Source organism: Carlito syrichta, unplaced genomic scaffold (assembly GCF_000164805.1).
Source record: "Carlito syrichta isolate Samal-C Ts95f unplaced genomic scaffold, Tarsius_syrichta-2.0.1 Scaffold315166, whole genome shotgun sequence".
Taxonomy (NCBI): Eukaryota; Metazoa; Chordata; class Mammalia; order Primates; family Tarsiidae; genus Carlito; species Carlito syrichta.
The window spans coordinates 137,518-157,550 of record NW_007259262.1 but is presented as its reverse complement, the minus strand read 5'-3'; the positions used below and the strand labels follow the sequence as shown (position 1 = coordinate 157,550).

Sequence of the window (20,033 nt, the reverse complement as noted above, 5' to 3'; positions counted from 1 at the left end):
TAAAATGACTTGAAACTACCACTTTAATATCACATGGAGTCATTTTACCATCCTAAACATTCTCTGTGATCCACTTATTCATCCCTCTTCCACCCATGGCAACCACTGATCATTTTAATGTTACCACAATTTTGTTTTTTTCAGAATGTCATGTAATTGGAATCGTACAGTATGTAGCAGTTTCTATTGGACTTCTTTTACTTAGTTATATGCATTTTCGTTTCCTCTATATATTTTCATGGCTTAGTGTCTCATTTCTCTTTAGCATTAAAAAAATTCTATTTTATGAACCTTCGTACAAACTTTAAGACAATAGTTTAGAGGACTTCTTTCCTGTCCATCTCTTTTCTGTTTCCCTTTCTCGTTGCACCTCTCTGTCTGTCCTGTGATATATTTCTAGACTTATATAGTCCATGAAGATATTCATTGACAATATCACTATACTTTCAAACTAAGTTTCCTCTTGTGCACAGAAGATCCAGACCTGTTTTTCAGTGATCTTGGCCCATATAAAGATGAAGGATAGCCCATGTTTCCTGACCATTTGGCCAGGGACCTCTCTTTGGCTGATAGCCTCTACCTTGTGTTCTCAGCAATATATCCAAGGATAATGGGTTCACTAAATCTCTTGTGAATGATGTAAGAGTGACTCTTTCATACCAGTTACAGACTCTGTGTCCATTGCCCAAATTCCTGGCTTTGGCATTCAGATTCGAGAAAACTTATTAACTGTTCCTCTTTTTATGTTGTATCAACTCTTGGTGATCTACATTCTAACATCCCCAGCTGGCATGAATAGACTTCTGAAAGCTTCATTTCTTTTAATATTCTATCTTGATACTTATTTAAAAAGAGAAAAAACTTGCTCCTGATAATTAAGGACTTGATAGAGGAGACCATTCATAAGTTGTGCCTTGAAGAATTTTTTTTTTTTTTTAGAGTTGAAGTTTCACTCTTGTTGTCCTAGCTAGAGTGCAGTGGCATGCTTACGGCCACTGCAACCTCCACCTGCTGGGCTTAGGCAATCCTTCTGCCTCAGTCTTCAAGTAACTGGAACTACAGACGCATGCCACCACACCTGGTTAGTTTTTGTGATTTATTGTGGAGACAAGGTCTCACCAAGTTGCCCAGGCTGGTCTCAAACCCCTGGGCTCAGACAATTCTCTAGCCTTGGCCTCCTAAAGTGCTGGAATTATAGGCTGAGCCACTGCGCCCGGCCGAAGAATTCTTATTTTCGATATGAGAGGAGAGAGACCATTATACAGAGTAGAATAAAAATTGTGAAACTCTTTATAATCTCACATTTTAATCACAGGTTAAACCAGATTTTTGATTCTTGTAAGATGTACATTAATACCAGTGATTATGAACTCATAAACATATCCATGCTAAGACATAATAACATTTTTTTAACTTGGAAAATATCGTTACTGGGGAGATTTGAACTAGACTTCTGTGACAGTACATCTTTCAACATTTATGATTGGAAAAGGGAGACAGCTGAAATGTTTGTTGGAAAAATCTCTCCTTAAAAATGTGAGGCTGCCAAACCAAGTTGCTTCCCATAAATTGATGGACATTGAACACAGAAGCAGATGTTTAGTTTAATAGGCCTGTGATAGGTACATGCTGGGGAAGTATTTTTTATTATGAAGACAGGAATTAGGAGTTGTAGGTTACTCTACACATTCTTGTTAATAAGAGCCAATGACAATTATGTAATTTATGTATGGAAATGTGAGGAAGGTCTAAATCATACAAAATTTTTAAATGCTATTAAAATGCTTAATAGTCAATGACAAGGTTACCAGAGTGAAGAACAAGCAAATCTATCAATAAAATGAATGTGGTTTTAATTAGTATGAATGAGGTTACTTCTGAGTTGATCAAAAAACATGCATCATATTTTTCATTAAATATGAAAGATTTCATGGCTTATATCATTCTTTAACTAACTTAGAAAAATGAAAATCCTTTATTTTTCTTTATCTAAGTCGGTTTGTCATTCTCCTTATTTGGATACTTGTATGGATGCCATATAATAACTACACATATACTAATCTACAAATATGGGTGAAATTTTGTATTTCTTTTTTTTTTTTTTGTAGTCGAGTAAATTACATGAAGCTCATTGTTGCTGCAGATGACAACCAGATGGCACAGGGATCTCTGTTTTGGGATGATGGAGAGAGTATTGGTAAGTGTTCTTTTTTGTAGATAAATGTAATTGATGACATGCATATTCTCTCACATTACTTGTATGTTACCTGTTAGTGTTCTTTGGAAACAGAGTACGACACTATTAATATTATTCAACGCTGAAAGTGTTTAATCATTCATTAAATGCATTTAAATAGATAAACAATGACACAAAATTTTAAAGACCTTCCCTATCCCAAATATAACTAATCCCTATAAGTTTCTGAATAACCAAAAAATCTGTGTGGCCAGGGATTATATATTTATCATATTTGTAGTTCCAGAAGCAAAGACAGTGCTGATCACATAGTAGACTTGTGTATGTGTAAGGTCAACTCAGCAGAACAGCCACAAGTTCTGTTTGCACATATTGATGCTATAGGAGAAAAAAGGGTGATTCCATTCCTCACTTATCTTAAGTGTCACAGCCAACACCCCTGTAACAAAAGACAAATTAACAAGAGAAAAAGAAAACAAACTTTTTTAAAACAGTTTTATGTGACACAGGAACTTTTGTAATAAAGAAACAATGATACAGAGATACAGGGAAAGCTATCTAATTTCATGCTTAAGTTCAGTGAAGCAAAAACAGCGATGGGGAAATGTGATTAGACAAAAAGAGTACGAGTTGATGGAGACAGACTGAGAGGAAAACCTAGCAAGGTCTTTCTGATCAGATTCTTCTTGGCTTCTTTGTTGTAGTACTTTCCTTCCCTCTCTCAGCCCAGGGTATAGGGCAGGAACTCTCTGGATGAAGGATCTTAATCTCTTTATGGTCAAACAATACACAGAAAGGCAGAGGGAAGGTTAGAGTAACATATTTTGGCTTGATGGGTGGCTTTGGGGATAAAGGGTTCTGGTTTCTATGAACCACCAGGAGGAAAAGGAATTCTGGTTTTTATGACTAGAGAATGAGGGAGAGAGACAGAAAAGCAAAATTTCCGAGGGAAACTCTGCTTCTGCGGTAGTTTGGGGTATTACTTTTTGAGCCTCAACAATGCACAAGGGGTATCTCTGAAGCAAAATGGTAGTCCAGAAACCAGACTCAAGTATATTTGCTTTCTGTGATTTGTGGCTATCGTTTTTGTTTGTTTGTCTTTGTTTTTAATATTTAGCTCTTTTTTAATGAGGCAACATCCTGAAACTTAGATTTGTCTACTCTATCCATAATGGTTCCTCAAGAGCAGACAGAACTGCTAAACTCCTAGCCTAGTACTCTTTTGACAAATGGTATCAGAAACACCTGGAACAGCTTGTTAAGAATGCAGATTTTTAGGTCCATCCAAATTTCATTAGTTTGGGCAGAAACCCAGGAATCTGTCTTAGGAATGTATAATATGCTCCCAGGAGATTCCCATGCTGCACATATACACTGGCAGGGGTTTGAGATTCTTGAATGTCATTTATAGTGCCAGTTCTACCAGAAAGGAATTCAGAAAATTTTCTTGACACGTACCCTAGTTATAAAAACTAACACCTGTGTGGAGATTAAGTTTTCATAGGACAGTTCTCTAAAATTTAAATAAATTACCTATAGATGATAGATGCTTTCTTAAAGACATTCATCTTTTATCTTTTCCAGTAAATCATAGTGAATTCTGTAACCATAAGAAATAAGAATCTATTAGTAATTAAGGCATAGAAGAAAGTTGATGTAAGAATTATATGCTATTGAGAAAATGCTCTCAGAATTTAAAAGAATCTTCTTTCTGACATTTTGTGATTTTGAAAGAGAAGAAATCAGCATTAATTAAACTATTTTGCTTTTAGAACTCTGACCTTCATAAACACATTAATTGAGGTTCTACAAAGCTTGCAGCCTTCCTCTCTCACCTAGGCCCAGTAGGATACACTTTGAATTTGCTTATAATTTCCCAGGGGTGGATGTTGAGGTATGAGTAATTTGCATTCTTGTCTTGGACCTGAATCTCATAATTTAACAAATTGAGTTAATTTGTTCTAACAGCTAGGTAGACAAAGCTCCTTTTAGAATTTTTTTTTTTTTTCTCCAGCTCTTCCTATCAAACATATGTAGATGAAAGAACTTGGTACATGATGGCCTTTACCCTATTCCAATTTTCTGGCAGACTTTTTATAATTACTGGGGCATAACAGAATAAATATTTCAAGTATTTGAAATTGATCTTCTCATGCAAGGACACAATTGTTTTGGCCAGTTATGTCTACTTATGCGTGATATTTCACAATTTCAATATATTTGATATAATTAAGTATAGAGTTTTTTTGTTTGTTTGTTTGAGTTTGGGTCTCATTCAGTCACTCAGGCTGGAGTGCAGTGGCACACTCACAGCCACCCCAGCACTGACCTGCTGGGCTCAGGTCATCCTTTTGCCTCAGCCTTCCAAATAGCCAGAGCTACAGGCATGCACTACCACGTCTGGCTATTTTTTTTTTTTTTTTTATTGTAGAGACAAATTCTTGCCAAGTTACCCCGGGCTGGTCTCAAACCCGCAGGCTCAGGCAATCCACTTGCCTCAGCCCCCCAAAGTGCTGGGATTTTAGACTGAACCACCGAGCCCAGCCAAGTATAGAGATTTTAAATAATTACTTGAATTTTCTTGAGTTAACAGCAACAACAATATATAGCAAATGTTTATTTTCTGGATTTAATAGATCAGAATCTCCAAGATAGTTTTCTCTCACAGTAAGCACACCAATTCAGTTGGGCAACCATCTGAAATCTTTTTTTTTTTTCTTTTAAACAAATACATGCAAATTTTGTGATATATTATGATGTGCTAACAAAGTCTTCAGAAAGATAAAAAGTAGATCAAAATGGACTTGTCATAAAACTTGAGAACATTAAGTAAATTTTGACTATTCTAGCTTAATAAATTGTAGCTTAGTACAATGTTAATTTGTCTTGCCCTAGTGAAGTAGATATGTATGTGCCCTTGACTAAGATCATGTGCGGCCTCTTCCCCTTATTTCAGAACAACAAAGCTGCTCATATCCTCCAAATAGCTGTCACTTTTTAAAATCTCAGAATTGTGTATGTAATAAAATTGCTCATAAAAACTTAAGATATAATAGTATATATTTAATGCTTACTATAATATGCTTCATCATGTGTATTAAATTAGCCACACATGCTTTTTACATATAGTCAAAAAAGTTTTAGACAGAATATCAATTTTGGTATATATAAATTTATTTGTAAATTAATTTTAGTGGATTGATGAATAAAAAGTTGACATGTATCAGTAGGGAAGAAAATTCAAATATACTGCTTTGTCAGTTACCCCAATACTTGTTTCAAGCATTCGACTCTGCTTTTCCTTTTCTTCTTGTATGTGCTTGTTTTTTGTTTTTTTTTTAACATGTGAACACAGCTTAGAGGTCAAGAAAAACTGGGCTGCATTGCAGACCGTGACAGTTGTTAGTCTTTTCACTTCTGGCAATTTATTTGACTGCTTCAGGACTCACTTTCCTCTTCTGTACAGTGGGAAGAATAATAATATCTCTAGGGGTAGTTATGATAAAGTTATTAGAATTTAGCAGATAGTAAGCATTTAATACATTTTAGCCATTAGATTATTATTGAAATGCTAAATATGGCAAGATTATACTTTAAAGATGTGGATTTAAAACTTATGTTTTATCAGTTTGATTTTAGTAGACCTGTAACAATCTCTAACAATTGATTTTTAAATGACCCTAGAATGGCTTGCTATTGTGTTCCTTTTCCTTTATACATATTAATATTTTGACAGTCATTGAGGTGGCAAGTGCCCACTACTGTCAACTCCCAGTTGTTTATCTTGCACTTACTGTGCACTTCTTGTCACCTTCCCAAACCTTTCCTTGTGACACATTTCTGCTGCTCCTTGAACTGTGTCTGAATAAGTTAAATAACCATGGAAAGAAATTAGATACTCATTGATACTGTTTGCTACCCTTTATGCTTGGAAGGAAAACTAAAGTATATTAGCATTTACTATGATTCTTCTTTAGAAATGATAAATATTACCTTTTTCTTTCCTTATAGACACCTATGAAAATAACCAATATTTTATGGTCCAATTTGACTTAAACAAGGTATAGTAAAATCAATTATATGCAATTTTTAAAAATAATATTTGAAGTTTTATATCATGTTTATTATATAAAATACCTCATGTCCAATATATGAGTAATTTGCTACACTGTGAAATCTATTTTTGGTTAACAAATGAATATTTTTAAAGATTTAGTGGTTTTTGTAAGTGAAGGGTTTCAGTTATTTCTTTTTTTATCTTAATAGACCACATTGACAAGCACTATATTGAAAAATGGCTATATAAATAAAAGTGAAATGAGGCTTGGATTCATCCACATATGGGGGAAAGGGAACACTACAGTCAATGAGGTCACTTTAATATATAATGGAAGAAATGAATCACTTCAATTTGGCCAAGAAGCAGACAAGGAGGTAAGTGACATTAAAATAGTTTTCAAAATGTAGCTATTTAAAACATTTATATGTACTTCTTATATTTATCAACCCTAAAGAATCATAGTTATCAGTGAATTACATTATTCCCCACATATTCACTGCATTGAGCTTTCATATTTATTTCTATAATATCATCCTTAGTAACCTGTTATGCAAATCAATCTATTTTACTACTTTCCTGACACAACCAAAGCAAGATTAAATTACATCCCTAAGTAACTGTTATCCCTATCGGGTAAAGTGCCCCATAATTTATGAAAAAAAACAACAACTCTACACTTGAACATTGCATATGTCTTAGATAAAATGTATTTGATAATTATTACAAATTAGTAGAACTCTCTGTTATTACCCATGAGGGCAGGAGAATGAGAGAGGATATAGACAATGAACAAGGAGTGTGGATTCTTGTGTTAACATTTCATTGCTGCCTGTAATTAGCTTTATACTTAGAACAAATAACTAGGCCTTTTTTCCCCCAAATGAATAAAAAATATACAAGGAAAAGGTTGATCTTTTAAGCTCCTTCCAATCCTAAACTCTGAGCATCTATCTCTTGTAAAGGTGAACATCAAACAAAATATTTTAGAAAACAGCTAACTGCTGTTAAGTGTTTGACCTAAGTTTAAGGCTATATATGTACTGCTAATACTGTGTGAGTGGGTGTACACACACTTTTGTGTTTAAACTCAGATAAAAACAAAGAGATATTAATTACTTTAGATAAACTTTAACTTACAGCATAGTTGCTTGACTGATTTCAACTTAAAAACAAACAAAAGAAAAACCTGTATCTTAGACACAGTCTTAGTAGATTTCAAAGGATGCTAGAGTTAGTACCAGAGAAACTGTTTCATCCAGGCGAAACTTAACTCTATCCTACTGTTACTACTGTTTTGTAGACAAGGGGAATTTTTTCTTTATTATGGAACTATATTTTTCTTACTATTTTTGCATTAAATATTTCTTTACATTTTAGTCAAGGTTGGAATATTAAAGTTTTGTATATTAATGTCCTTCCTTGATGAAATAAAAGTTACTAACAGGCCTTACACCTTTTTTTTTTTTCTTTTTAAAATTTTGACTGATTTATAAAATTTCAAGCTAAAGAAATCACTGATTTAGTCTAATATTCTTATGTGACAGACCAAGAAACTGAGTCCTTAAAAAGGGAAATTAGGCTGGGTGTGGTGACAGTAATCCCAGCACTTTGGGAGATGGAAGCAAGAGGATTGCCTAAGTCTGAGCCCAGGGGTTCAAGACCACCCTGGGCAACTTGGCCTGGCCTTGTCTCTACAATAAATCAAAAACTTAGCCAGGTGTAGTGGTGTGTGCCTGTAGTTCCAGGAACTTGGAAGGCTGGGGCAGAAGGATCACATGAGCCCAGCAGGTCAAGGCTGTGGTGGTCATGAGAGTGCCACTGCATTCCAGCCTGGGTGATGGAGTGCGACTCCAATTTTTAGAGAGAGAGAGAGAGAGAGAGAGAGAGAGAGAGAGAGAGAGAAAGTTAATTCCCCAGGAATAACTAGTCAATAGTTATCAATCACAACATTCAATCAGATCAAAAAAAGGATGGTTTGCCTTTATATTTCCCTGCTCTTTAGTTATTATTACGATGATAAAAAATAAAGGTCACAGCTTTTACTATAAAAATAAAATAAGTCAAGTACATTGTGAAACAAGATATTTTAATATGCCAGATGCTATTTTAAGTTCACTTTGACCAAATATATGACTTAAAATAAAACATTTAAAAAGAAAATTTATTCTACTCTTCTTAAACACTTTCACAAATAATTTTAAGTGTTGAGAAGCAATTTTTGACAATGTTTGTTGCTTTAATTATTTACAAAGAAGATATTCACTTTAACCAAGAACAAAGGCAGTTCCTGCTAAATGTATTTAAATAAAATATATCTATGAGTACTGTGTTCAAAAACTTTATAGTTATGCAGAAAGAAAAGAGAATGGTCAATTTTTTTCTCTTAGTTCCCCTTCACTTTATGCAAAGGATGATTGAATTGCTCTGATAATACAATTTTTACAACATTTTTCTAGCATCTATTATGCCTAGTTGATTTTTGTACAATGTATTAAAAGCTATGTATTTGTTTCTTTTTACTTTTGGCAAAATAATAACTAGTTTAGGTTTTAGTGTGAGATGGGTCACTTTTAAACCTGGATAATGGATATTAAGACAGTTATTTGACCAGGCATGATAGCTTATCCCAACACGTTGGGAGGCTGAGGGAAGAAGATTGCTTGAGGCCAGGAGTTTGAAACCAGCCTGGGCAATATACCATCACCCTATCTGTTAAAAAAAGAAAAAAAAAAAACTTTCTTTAAAATTAGCCAGGCATGGTGGCAGAGACCTGCAGTCCCAGCTACTTGGGAGGTTGATGAGGGAGGATCATTTGAGCCCGGTAATTTGAAGCTGCAGTGAGCGAGCTATCATCATGCCACTGCACTCTAGTTTCAGTATCTAAATGCAACTTTGTTTCTAAAACAAAACAAAACAAAGTCCCCCCCCAAAAAATAAACAAACCCTCATGGTGTTTCACTTTTACCTTTTAAACTCTTCTGCTATAAAGTGTGGTAAATCAGTCCAAAGTTGCTGTGCTTTAACGCAGAATACATTTGATAAAATCCTGAGGAGCGTATCTGTGTGTAGAAGGCAGTAAAGGAATGTTGATTCATTTCCCTTTCTCTTGCATATTTGATTATTAAATGCAAACTTTCTGAGTCAAGGCAGGGTGTTGTAAATTTGTTGGAGAAAAAGCAGTAATGGTAAGTTCTCCTGAAATCATCATATCATAAAATATGACAGATGAGTGTTTGACTACAGCTTCTTAATAGATCATCTCATGATGAGTTTCTGTACAGTCTAATTGAGATTATCTCCAGTGAAAGAAAGTAACACACACAAAATTGAAATCGTTGGCAATAAATTAACCATGGTAAAAATCATTTTCAATTGAGATAAAAGAAAACATATTTCAAAATCCAAACTTTGGGTGAAGTTGACTGGATAATATTTGAGAAGGGGAAGCACAGTAATTCATAAGAATCATGTACAAAAAGGAAAGTAACAGAAACCAATATAATTGCTTAAGAGTTTTGTTTGTCTTACTGTCTTTTGACAGCCTTTCTACCTCTCTATGTTTATTTTCATCCTCTATAAAATGAATATGTTGGGTGGGAGTGTGACTGAAATGGTCATGAACTCTCAGAAATAAAAATTCCTTAAAATAAAAAAGAAAGGCATATCTTATTTATTTAGAGAACATATTTATGGAAATAGTCTTCATTAAACATAAACAACCCAAAAATGTGGCTCTGATTAAATGACTAATTACCATTTTACTCATTTTTCAGATATTGAATATTGATCTGGCCTTAAAAAATGTTACGCTAGATCAACCAATAGAAATCTACTGGTTGTGAAGATCACCATCAATTCCAGTTGTCAAAGGAAAAGAAATACCTGGATTTAAGTTTCACAGCACTTATAATTTCCTCTCTTCAGTGGCTTCTTATAGTCTATAAAATATACTATGTATAACATCTATCTAAAATTTATTACACATTGTACACTGGTGGTAGTGCTAATTTTAATTTACTAATGTGGCCTGGATTCAATTTTGTAAAACATGTTTAATAGAACGTGAATAGTTCTATTTACCCTTGTTAAGTATCATCTAAAACTATAAACTAGTTACTAAATACGTATGTGTATAGCTACGATATCATTTAAACAATGATTTTAGAATTAAATGAAATTTTTGTAATTGTTATATTATGATATTTTCCTCAATATTAAGTAGACTTAAGGTTTGTAACAACAATTGTCACAAAAGTTAATTATTTTTTAGTTTGTACATTTGATTCATAAACAGAAAATAAAAAGTATTTAAGTCTATAAAACATGCATTTTTTTTCCCCAAAGGAAATTGTCTTAGTCATCCTGGGCTAATATAACAATTTACCATGCTGAGTGCCTTAAAAACACACATTTGTCTCTCACAGTTTTGGAGGCTGGGAAGTCTGAGATCAGAGCATTAATAGACCCAGTGTCTGAATGAGGACAATTCTCATCGGTTTGCAGACAGTTTTCCCCTTCTATCCTCACCTTGCAGAGAGAGAAAGAGGAATCAAACTCATGTCTTATCTTATAATGACATGAATCCTTTTATGTGAACTCCATCCTTGTGACCTAATTACCTCCCAAATGTCCTATCTCCAATTACCATCACATTGTGAATTAGAGTATCAATGTATGACTTTTGTGGGACAAAATATCAGTTCATAAATCCAAACTTATTTTCTAGTTTTGCTTTGTATATGAATGAAAAAATGAAGAACATCTAAACTGAAAAGGAGGAAGTCAACTTGTCCCTGTTTGCATACGACATGATTGTACATATAGAAAAATCTAAAGATAAACACTGAACTTAAAAAATTGTTAGAACTAATACATGAATTCAGATGAAGCTCCAAGATACAAAGTCAACATACAAAATTCAATACCATAAATATTGACCAATAACACACTATCTGAGAAAGAAATAAAGACTGCAATGCCATTTTTAGCAGCTATCAAATATAAATATCTAGGAAGAAATTTAACTGAAGAAGTGAAGATCTCTCAATGAAAACTAAAACATTAATGAAAAAATTAAAGAAATCACAAATAAATGGAGAGGTATCCAGTGTTCATAGGTTAAAAGCATTAATATTGTTAAACTGTTCATGTTACCCAAAATGATTTGCAGATTTGATGCAATCACTATAAAAAAATATACTATTTTTTTCTAAACTTCATGTAGAACCACAAAAGAACTGAATAACCCAGGAAATCTTAAGCAAAAAGAACAAAACTGGGAGTATAACATGACCTGATGCAAAATATTTGACAATGCCAAGTAACCAAAACAGTATGATACTGGCATAAAAATGAACACACAAAATGGAATAGAGTCTAGGAATAAGTCCACTTATTTAAGGTCAACTGATTTTTTACCAAATGTGCCAAGAAAACACATGAAAGAAAAAACAATTTCTTTAATAAGTGGTGGTGGGGAAACTGGATATTCACATGAAGAAAAATAAAATAAACTCTCTCTCTTTCATAATACACAAAAATAAAATAAAAATGGATTAAAGACTTAAATGTAGGACTTGAAACTATCTAACTACTTGAATAAAACATAGAAGAAATGCTTCATGACTTGATCTTGGCAAGTTTTTTAAAAAATAAAACCTCAAAAGCACAGGAAACAATAACAAAAATAGACAAATATGGTTACATCAAACTAAACTGCTTCTGCACAGCAAAGAAAACAACAGAGTAAAGAAACAACCTTCAGAGCAGGAGAAAAAATAGCAAATTATACATCTGACAAGTGGTTGATATCCAGAATATGTAAGAAATTCAAACAACTTAATAACAAATTTCAAGCAAAAAAAATATTTAAATAGACCAAAGACACAAATACCCATTTGTCAAAAAATGAAATACAGATGCTCAGCAGGTGTATGACAATATGCTCGACATCACCAATTATCAGAAAAATGAAAATTAAAGCTACAATAAAATATCAGTTTTTTGTTTTGTTTTGTTTTGTTTTGTTTGAGTTGGAGTCTCACTCTGTTTTTGCCCAGACTTGGAGTGCAGTGGCCACTCCTGGCCACCGCAGTCTCGACCTGCTGGGTTCCGGCGATCCTTCTGCCTCAGCCTTCCGAATAGCTGGAATTACAGGCGCACGCTACCACTCCTGGCTAATTTTTTGATTTATTGTAGAGATGAGGTCTTGCCCGCCCAGGTGGGTCTCGAACCCGCGGGCTCAGGCAATCCACTCACCTTAGCTTCCCAAAGGCACGAGATTACAGGTTGAGCCACTGAGTCCAGCTAAAATATCAGTTTTATGTCTATTAATCCCAGTTAAATGTCTATTATCAAAAGCACGAAAAACAAAACAATTCCTGGCAAGAATACAGAGAAAGAGGAACTCTCAAACACTATTGGTAGAAATGTAAATGAATACAGTTATTATGGAAAATAGTATTAATTTTCATCAAAAACTAAAAAAAGAATAACCATATAATTCAGCAATTCCATTTATAGGTTCAAAAAATATAAAATCAGTAAAGTAAAAAGATTTCTGCACTTCCATATTCATGGCAGCACTATCCATGATGACCAGGAGATGGAATCAAATGCCCATCTATTGATGGATGCCCAAAGGAAATGTGCTGTATATGCAAAATAGAATAATATTTAGCTATAAAAAAGAATGAAAAGCTGTCATTTTGTCTTTTTGTGGCAACAGCGATAAACCTGGAAGATCTAATGTTTAGTTAGGTAAGCCAGACAGAGAAAAGCAAATATTTCCTGCTCTTATACATGGGATCTAAAAATTTAATCTCAAAGAAGTAGAGAGTACAGCTGGGCATGGTGGTTCATGCCTACAGTCCCAGTCAAAGTAGGAGAATTGTTTGAGGCCAGGAGTTTGAGACCAGTCTGAATAATAAAGCAAGACCCCATATCTAAAAAAACTTTATTTAAAATTAGCCAGCATGGTGGCAGACACCTGTAATCCCAACTACTTGGGAAGCTGAGGTGGTAGGATCACTTTGAGCCCAGGAGTTTGAGGCCACAGTGAGCTACAATCACATCACTGCTCTCCATCCTGGGCAACAGAGAAAGGTCCTGTAAGAGAGAGTAGAATAGTGATTACACAGAGACTGGAAATGAGAGTAGTCAGTGATGGAGAGGCGTTGGGCAAGGGAGTACAAAGTTACCATTAAACATGAAAAATAAGTTCTAGTGTTCTATTACACAGTGGGGTACTATGGCTAATAACAATGAATTGTATATTTCAAGATAGCTAGAAAAGAGAATCTTATACCACAAAGAGTGAGGTGATAGACATACTAAGTACTCTGATTTGATCATTATACAATATACACTTCTTGAAAAAAAGTACCTCATAAATGTGTACAATTATTGTGCACCAATTATGCAAACAAAATAAAAATGACCATAAATTTAAGATTTTATTTCAAAACTCTTTATTCTACTCTGTTGATTAATATATCTGTCTTTATGGCATTACCACTCCTGTTTGATTATTCTGACTTTGCAGTGAGTTTGAAATCAGGAAGTATGAGTTCTTCAATTTTGTTCCTTTTAAGAATAGTTTTAGATATTCTGTAACTCTTACATTTTTAAAATAAGTTTTAGGATCAGCTTGTCAAATTATACAAAAATGGTACATGGATTTTTGATAGAGATTGTATTAACCATTAGCTCAATTTGAAGGAGTTTTGCCATCTTAATAATATTAAGCATTCCAATCCATAAATATATAATACCTTTGAATTTACTTAAACTTTCAACAATGCTTTGTAGTTTACAGTGCATGCATCTTGTATTTGATTACTTTTAGTTCAAGATATTTTATTTTTTTAATGCTACTCTAAGTTGAATTGCTTTTTATTTTCATTTTCAGATTATTTATTACTAGTGAATAGGAATATAATTGATTTTTGTATATTCTTAGTTATAATTATTTGGGATTTTTTATTATAAAAGATTATGTAATCTGCTAATAGAAATAGTTTTACTTCTTTATTTCCATCTGCGAGCCTCTTTTTTCATTCTTGCCTATTTGCCATGACTAGACCCTCCAAGTACAACTTTTACTAGCAGTGGTCAAAAAACAAATAAGGAAAGTGGTGAAATTATTCTCTCAAACACCTGACACTATCTAGTCATTTGTGATACAAGCAAAGTATCAGCTTCTTATATATACTTTTATGGATATTTCATACATATAAAAGTAAACCCATTTATATTCTGTCTTTTCTCTACCTGCCCCCTCTAAGTAGGAAATGCCATCAGATTAGTATATGCTTCAGTTTCTCAAAGTCATTCAATCAGAAATTGAACACATAACATATTACTCATGAATCTAGGATGAGAAGAATGTTCACAGTTCATAGAGCACATTTATATTTACTTTTATCCCAAACAGCTCCTCCTCTTTTCTTTCCCATTGCATGGCCACAGTTCTATAGACAGATGCTTGAAAATCTTGACATCATTTTTATTTCACAGTCTTCCATCCCATCCATCCAACCTTACCCATTTTTTTGAACCATGGTATCATTAAATTACAATAATGATCACCTGATGAAGATCCTTTTCACCTCAAGCTTATATCATTGAAAATAATGCTTAATTAGCCTCCCCGTCCTCAATATCTCCAACTATAATCTACCCTAAACAAAACTGTCTTCAAACGTTACTTTCATGATTCCTCATTTCCTTCTCAGTATGTTTGAAAAGCTTTGCATTTATGTGAGACACAATTAAAGTCTAAAATTGTTAGCCTATCATGGAAGGCTTTTGAATCTGAGAAGATACTATGACAGCAAGTCAGGGACAGTGGCCATGAAATCAGAATTCCTTTTTCTGAATCTATATTGCACCAAAGACTAGACGTATGATTGTGTGCTATACTAATAACTAAAACATTTACTTTGTGTGAGGAACTTTTCAAATTTTATCTTAATTTTTATCCATTAACATTTAATAGGTATGTAATATCATCATCTCCACTTCATAAATGATGAAAGGAATAAAAGGTTAAATAACTTATCAAGGGTCATATAACTAGTAAATTATGGAGAGTAAAACAATTTGACTCAAAATACACACACATTACCAATACATTGCCCCATTCCATTTAAGCTCAGTCGTGTTCAGTTTCCTTATCTATACAATGGAGGTTAGAATGGGGCCCAGCTAGTCAGTTTACTCAGAGCCTGCCAGGCACTTCAACTACACTAAGCACACAGTAGTTGTTTACTAAAAGTTATCTCTATCTACATCTGCTTACTGTCCTCTCAGCTTTATTTTCAGAATGTTGTCTTCACATTTTTTGCTCCTTTTTGTATCTTTTTAAACCTCTTAAAACATATTTCAAAAATTTTTCCAGTTATTGTCTACATTTTCATTTGACAATTGTTTCAGTACATTTGTATTACTATAAAGAAATACCTGGAGCTGGATAATTTATAAAGGAAAAAAAGTTTGTTTGGCTCTAGATTTTGCATGGCGCTGGCATTGGCTGGATTCTAATGGGGTCTCAGGAAGTTTACAATCATGAATGAAGGTGGAGAGGCAGTAGGTAAGTTACATGGTAACAATGGAAGCAAGAGAGAGAGGAGGTGCAGGCTCCTTGAAGCAAGCAACACTCACATAAACTAGAAATACAAGAACCTCTCACCATGAGAATGGCACCAAGCCGTTCATAAGGGATCTGTCTTCAGGAGCTGGTCACCTTATACTAGGCCCAATCTCCAACACTGGGACCACATTTCAGCTTGAGATTTGGAGAGGACAAACATATATCAACCATTATCCATATAATTACACGATAAATGAATTAATTCATCCATTTAACTAACATTACATCTTACATTAAAATATTTAAATTAAATGCTTCTGTCTTCTATCTATTACTAGAATGTAGGTTTCTTTTGACAGAATTATATTACTGCTTTGCTCAGTCTCTTATGTTCCCTCAATAAGATCTTACCTATAAAAGGTATAATAAATATAGATCTGAAACAGATTGATTTTGACATGTTGCATTTATTGTATCTGGTTCATCTGTGTTCAGAATCATTTATATTTGTTCTGTTTTCTTTGAATGCCTGACATCTATTAAGAATATCCTTACTTTTGTCTCTTTTTCCAGAGTGTCCTCTTTGTTAAAAGCTAGTTTTGTTTTATTAGTTTATGGATAAAAAATGTGATTACATAACATTAAGAAAATACTGCACTCAGACTTATGACAACTATAGCAACCTGTCCAGATAATACTAAGGAGGAAAATACTCTTAATAAGCAAATATATATTTTTATTATATTTACATTAACTAATAACTTTTCTTATAAAATGACAAGCAGACTATAAAATAGTAAAATATAACTTTAATTTCATATTTATTTGAGAATTCTTATCTACTGTTAGGTAGTGAAAATAGTGCTGCTAAGTTGTTTGGCATTACTTTATGTTTTGATGACTAAAAATAAATTTTAAATGTACTAGCTCCCACTGTTCAGTTGTATTCATTACATAATTTGTATATGCTTCTTTTTGCCACAACTATCCTGAAGACTGAAGGATAGATAGATAAAAGCACATGAGCAGTAAATTTCTAGTATTAACTTATGTAACACAACAGACTCCTAATCTAGATTTCTATATACTTCAAAGTCCATATATGTAAAAAGAAATTTCTTTATACCTGGTTCACTACTGAAGAATAATTCTGGTATGAGTTTTCTTTTTTCTTTTTTTGAGTTGGAGTCTCACTCTGTCGCCCAGACTGGAGTGCAGTGGCCTTCCAAATAGTTGGAACTACAGGCACGTGCTACCACGCCTGGCTGATTTTTGATTTATTGTAGAGATGAGGTCTCGCCAAGTTGCCCAGGCGGATCTCGAACCCGTGGGCTCCGGCAATCCACTCACCTCAGCCTCCCAAGGCACGGTATTACAGGTTGAGCCGCCGAGCCCGGCCATGAGTTTTCTAAACATAACTTTCCAACATGGCATTCATTTGGTAAAATTGGCCATCTAAGGAGATACTGAAGTTGTTTTAAGCGCCTTTCCCTCATTGAATTCTGATTAATTTTAGACAATTGTGAGATGAAGACCCTTGTGAATTGCAGGGAAATGAGAGTTAGGCATATGGAGATAATTTAGAGTGGTTTTCCAGTCTCCTAGACACTTGAATTTGCATACTTTCAAGAGAGATTGATAGATTCTAAATTGTAACAGCTTTCACAGCCAACTTTGATTAGCATAGTTTGTTTTTGTTTTTCATCGTAGGTTGTTAGATTTTTTTTTTTTCAGGTTTCAAAAGACTGACTCAGGTGATAGCTTTATTGTATATAAAGTAAAATAAAATACAAAAGGAAGTAAGAGAGCATTGAACAAAGAGGGGAGAGAAACAGGCTCATTAGAAAATTGGCAGCTTTAATAATCTGCTATTTCCCCTCCTTTTTTATTACTATCTTTCTGTAGACACCATCAGTGACTTTCTCATCTCCTATTTCTACCTCTGCTTTCCCATGACTTTTATCTTTCATCTTCTATTTACATTTCTTAGTTTTAGTCCCAAAGAAAAATGATGTTACTTCTTGGTTTGGTCATCCCTAGTCATATTAAAAAATTACACCCCAAGTTCTGTGGCTTAAAAGAAAAATTTCATCTTTCACAGGTTTATTAATATGCATTGGGGTGTGTCACATTGTCCCAGTCAGATATCGGTTGACACTGGAGTTATTTGAAGGCTAGATTGCCTGGGAAGCCAAGATGAAATCCTCATGTACATTTGGTGTCTCAGTTTGTATCCTCATGGCCTCTCTACATTTGAGTTGCTTGTGAAAGAGCTAATAAAATATGCAAAATAATTACAATAACTTGATTGACATAAGTAACTCCATTTTATTAAAATATTCCATCTTAGCTGTCTGCTTAACATAAAAATGACCACCCAATGTATACATGTGATTACTATACTGTTCCTACGACTGCAGATCCACAGATTTGTTCCCTGAGCTGATCATGTTGACCGATCATGCTGACTCTTGGCAATACTCCCTAGTTACAAGTTCCATGTAATTGTACGCTTTGTTAACTGAAATCAGATGTTGTGCCAAGAAATTGTTAAGAAATTATTACTTACAAAATTCCCCCTAAAAGTCCCTATAGTTTGTTCTTACATTTTGTTCCTTTTGCTTTTAGTTCCTTGTTCCCTCACCCTTTCACTATGTAGCCATCCTGCAGATTTTACCTATATAAGCTTTTTGCTGATTATATTCTGCATCAAGAGTTTCATGGCAAGAGCCTACTCTTGACCATGTGCCAATAAAGGACTCCTAATATTAGCTTGGACTTGGCATCTTGGTGTGTGTCCTTCTTGCCATCTGGTCATAACACTTGGACTTCTTACATGGAATCACAGAACTCTAAGAGGTAAGAAGTGATGCAATTAGTAAAAACAGTCACAATCTGACTTAGTTTCAGGGAACCTGGGTTGAAGGAATAGACTCGTTCCATGGAGGAAGGACATATACAAGGAGGGGGAAACTGATGTCAGCCATCTTTACTGACAAGCTATCAAGACCCACAAACTTCATATTCTTATCCTTGGCCTTCTCCTTTTTTGTCTTTTGCCTCACTGTGTTAATATCTTCATTGCTTCCCCTGTGCTGATCGCACTGGGATTCATATTTAGAAAAATTGTCTTATTATATATATTAAACAAGGTACTCCTTGAATAATTTATACTCTCTCGACCTATCAATCATCCCTCTAGATAATTCGAGGTTAAAGAGATTAGAACAACATAAAAATATACACATAAAAGAGGCAATTATGTGAAAAATGAAACCGAAGCTAAGTAGAAATTGTGTACATAGTTTTCCTCTAAATTTGTCCCCATTTACAATATGAAATTAAATCTTATGTGTTTTCCTCTGATTATTAGGCCATCCAAATGGCAAAGTTTTATGTGACATAAATAGAAAAAACAGTTGACTGGGAAATAGCTTCGAAAAAGTAGTTAGAATATTTACTAAGTCAACCAAAAAAAAAATTTTTTTTTGCATAAATTTGAGAAAGTTATGCTAAGTGAAGGGAAATCAAGAATAAGGGTGGGGTAAGCTAATTAGTATCGGTCATGTTCTCTGCTGGAAATAAAATGCATCTAACTTAGTCTACCTAAAGATAATATTTTTCACTTATCTCAGAAAGGTGACAACTGCTGCGTTCCACACACAAATGACTCTCTCTCCCTGGGACATTTTTTTGGTTCAACAAGGATGGGTATGTTTTAAAATTAATACAGGTTGCATGACATTAGGGAAAATAAAATATTATTTGTTAGTCCATATTGTGTTTTATTTTTCTGGATACAACTTAGATCCCAGAGACTGAATGAAGTAACAAACTGTCAATAAACAAATCCTCTCTCTTTCTTCAAAAGTACATGTAGCATCTTATAGTTACCGGGTACTATAGTTTGTGATTGTTCATTCATAGGTTTTTCTTAATTTTTATTGTTTCTTCTCAAAATTTAAGTATCTTTTCTCCTTATTTTTAAAAATACAATTGCTATTCTTTCTAGGTCAGGCCAAATTAAAGTTGGAAGAAATTGTTTAAAGTGTATTCTTCTGGAAAAATTCTGTTTATTCTGCTCCTTGTCTGTTTTTATGACTCTTTGTCATATTTTAGGTATTTTAATAATTATGGAAATTCTTTGTATAGCTGTATATAGGTATATTTTTAAACTTGACATA

General features: G+C 33.7%; 1 protein-coding gene across 1 annotated transcript in view; it reads left to right on the top strand.

Moving 5' to 3' along the window:
• Positions 1–10,099, top strand: part of SI (sucrase-isomaltase) — a 100,970-nt gene extending 90,871 nt beyond the window's left edge. The window contains exons 44-47 of the mRNA XM_008072422.1: positions 2,109–2,197; positions 6,209–6,258; positions 6,464–6,631; positions 10,031–10,099. Of these exons, the coding sequence (XP_008070613.1) occupies positions 2,109–2,197; positions 6,209–6,258; positions 6,464–6,631; positions 10,031–10,099 (376 nt within the window). The remainder of the gene's footprint in view (positions 1–2,108; positions 2,198–6,208; positions 6,259–6,463; positions 6,632–10,030) is intronic.
• Positions 10,100–20,033: the final 9,934 nt, after the last annotated feature.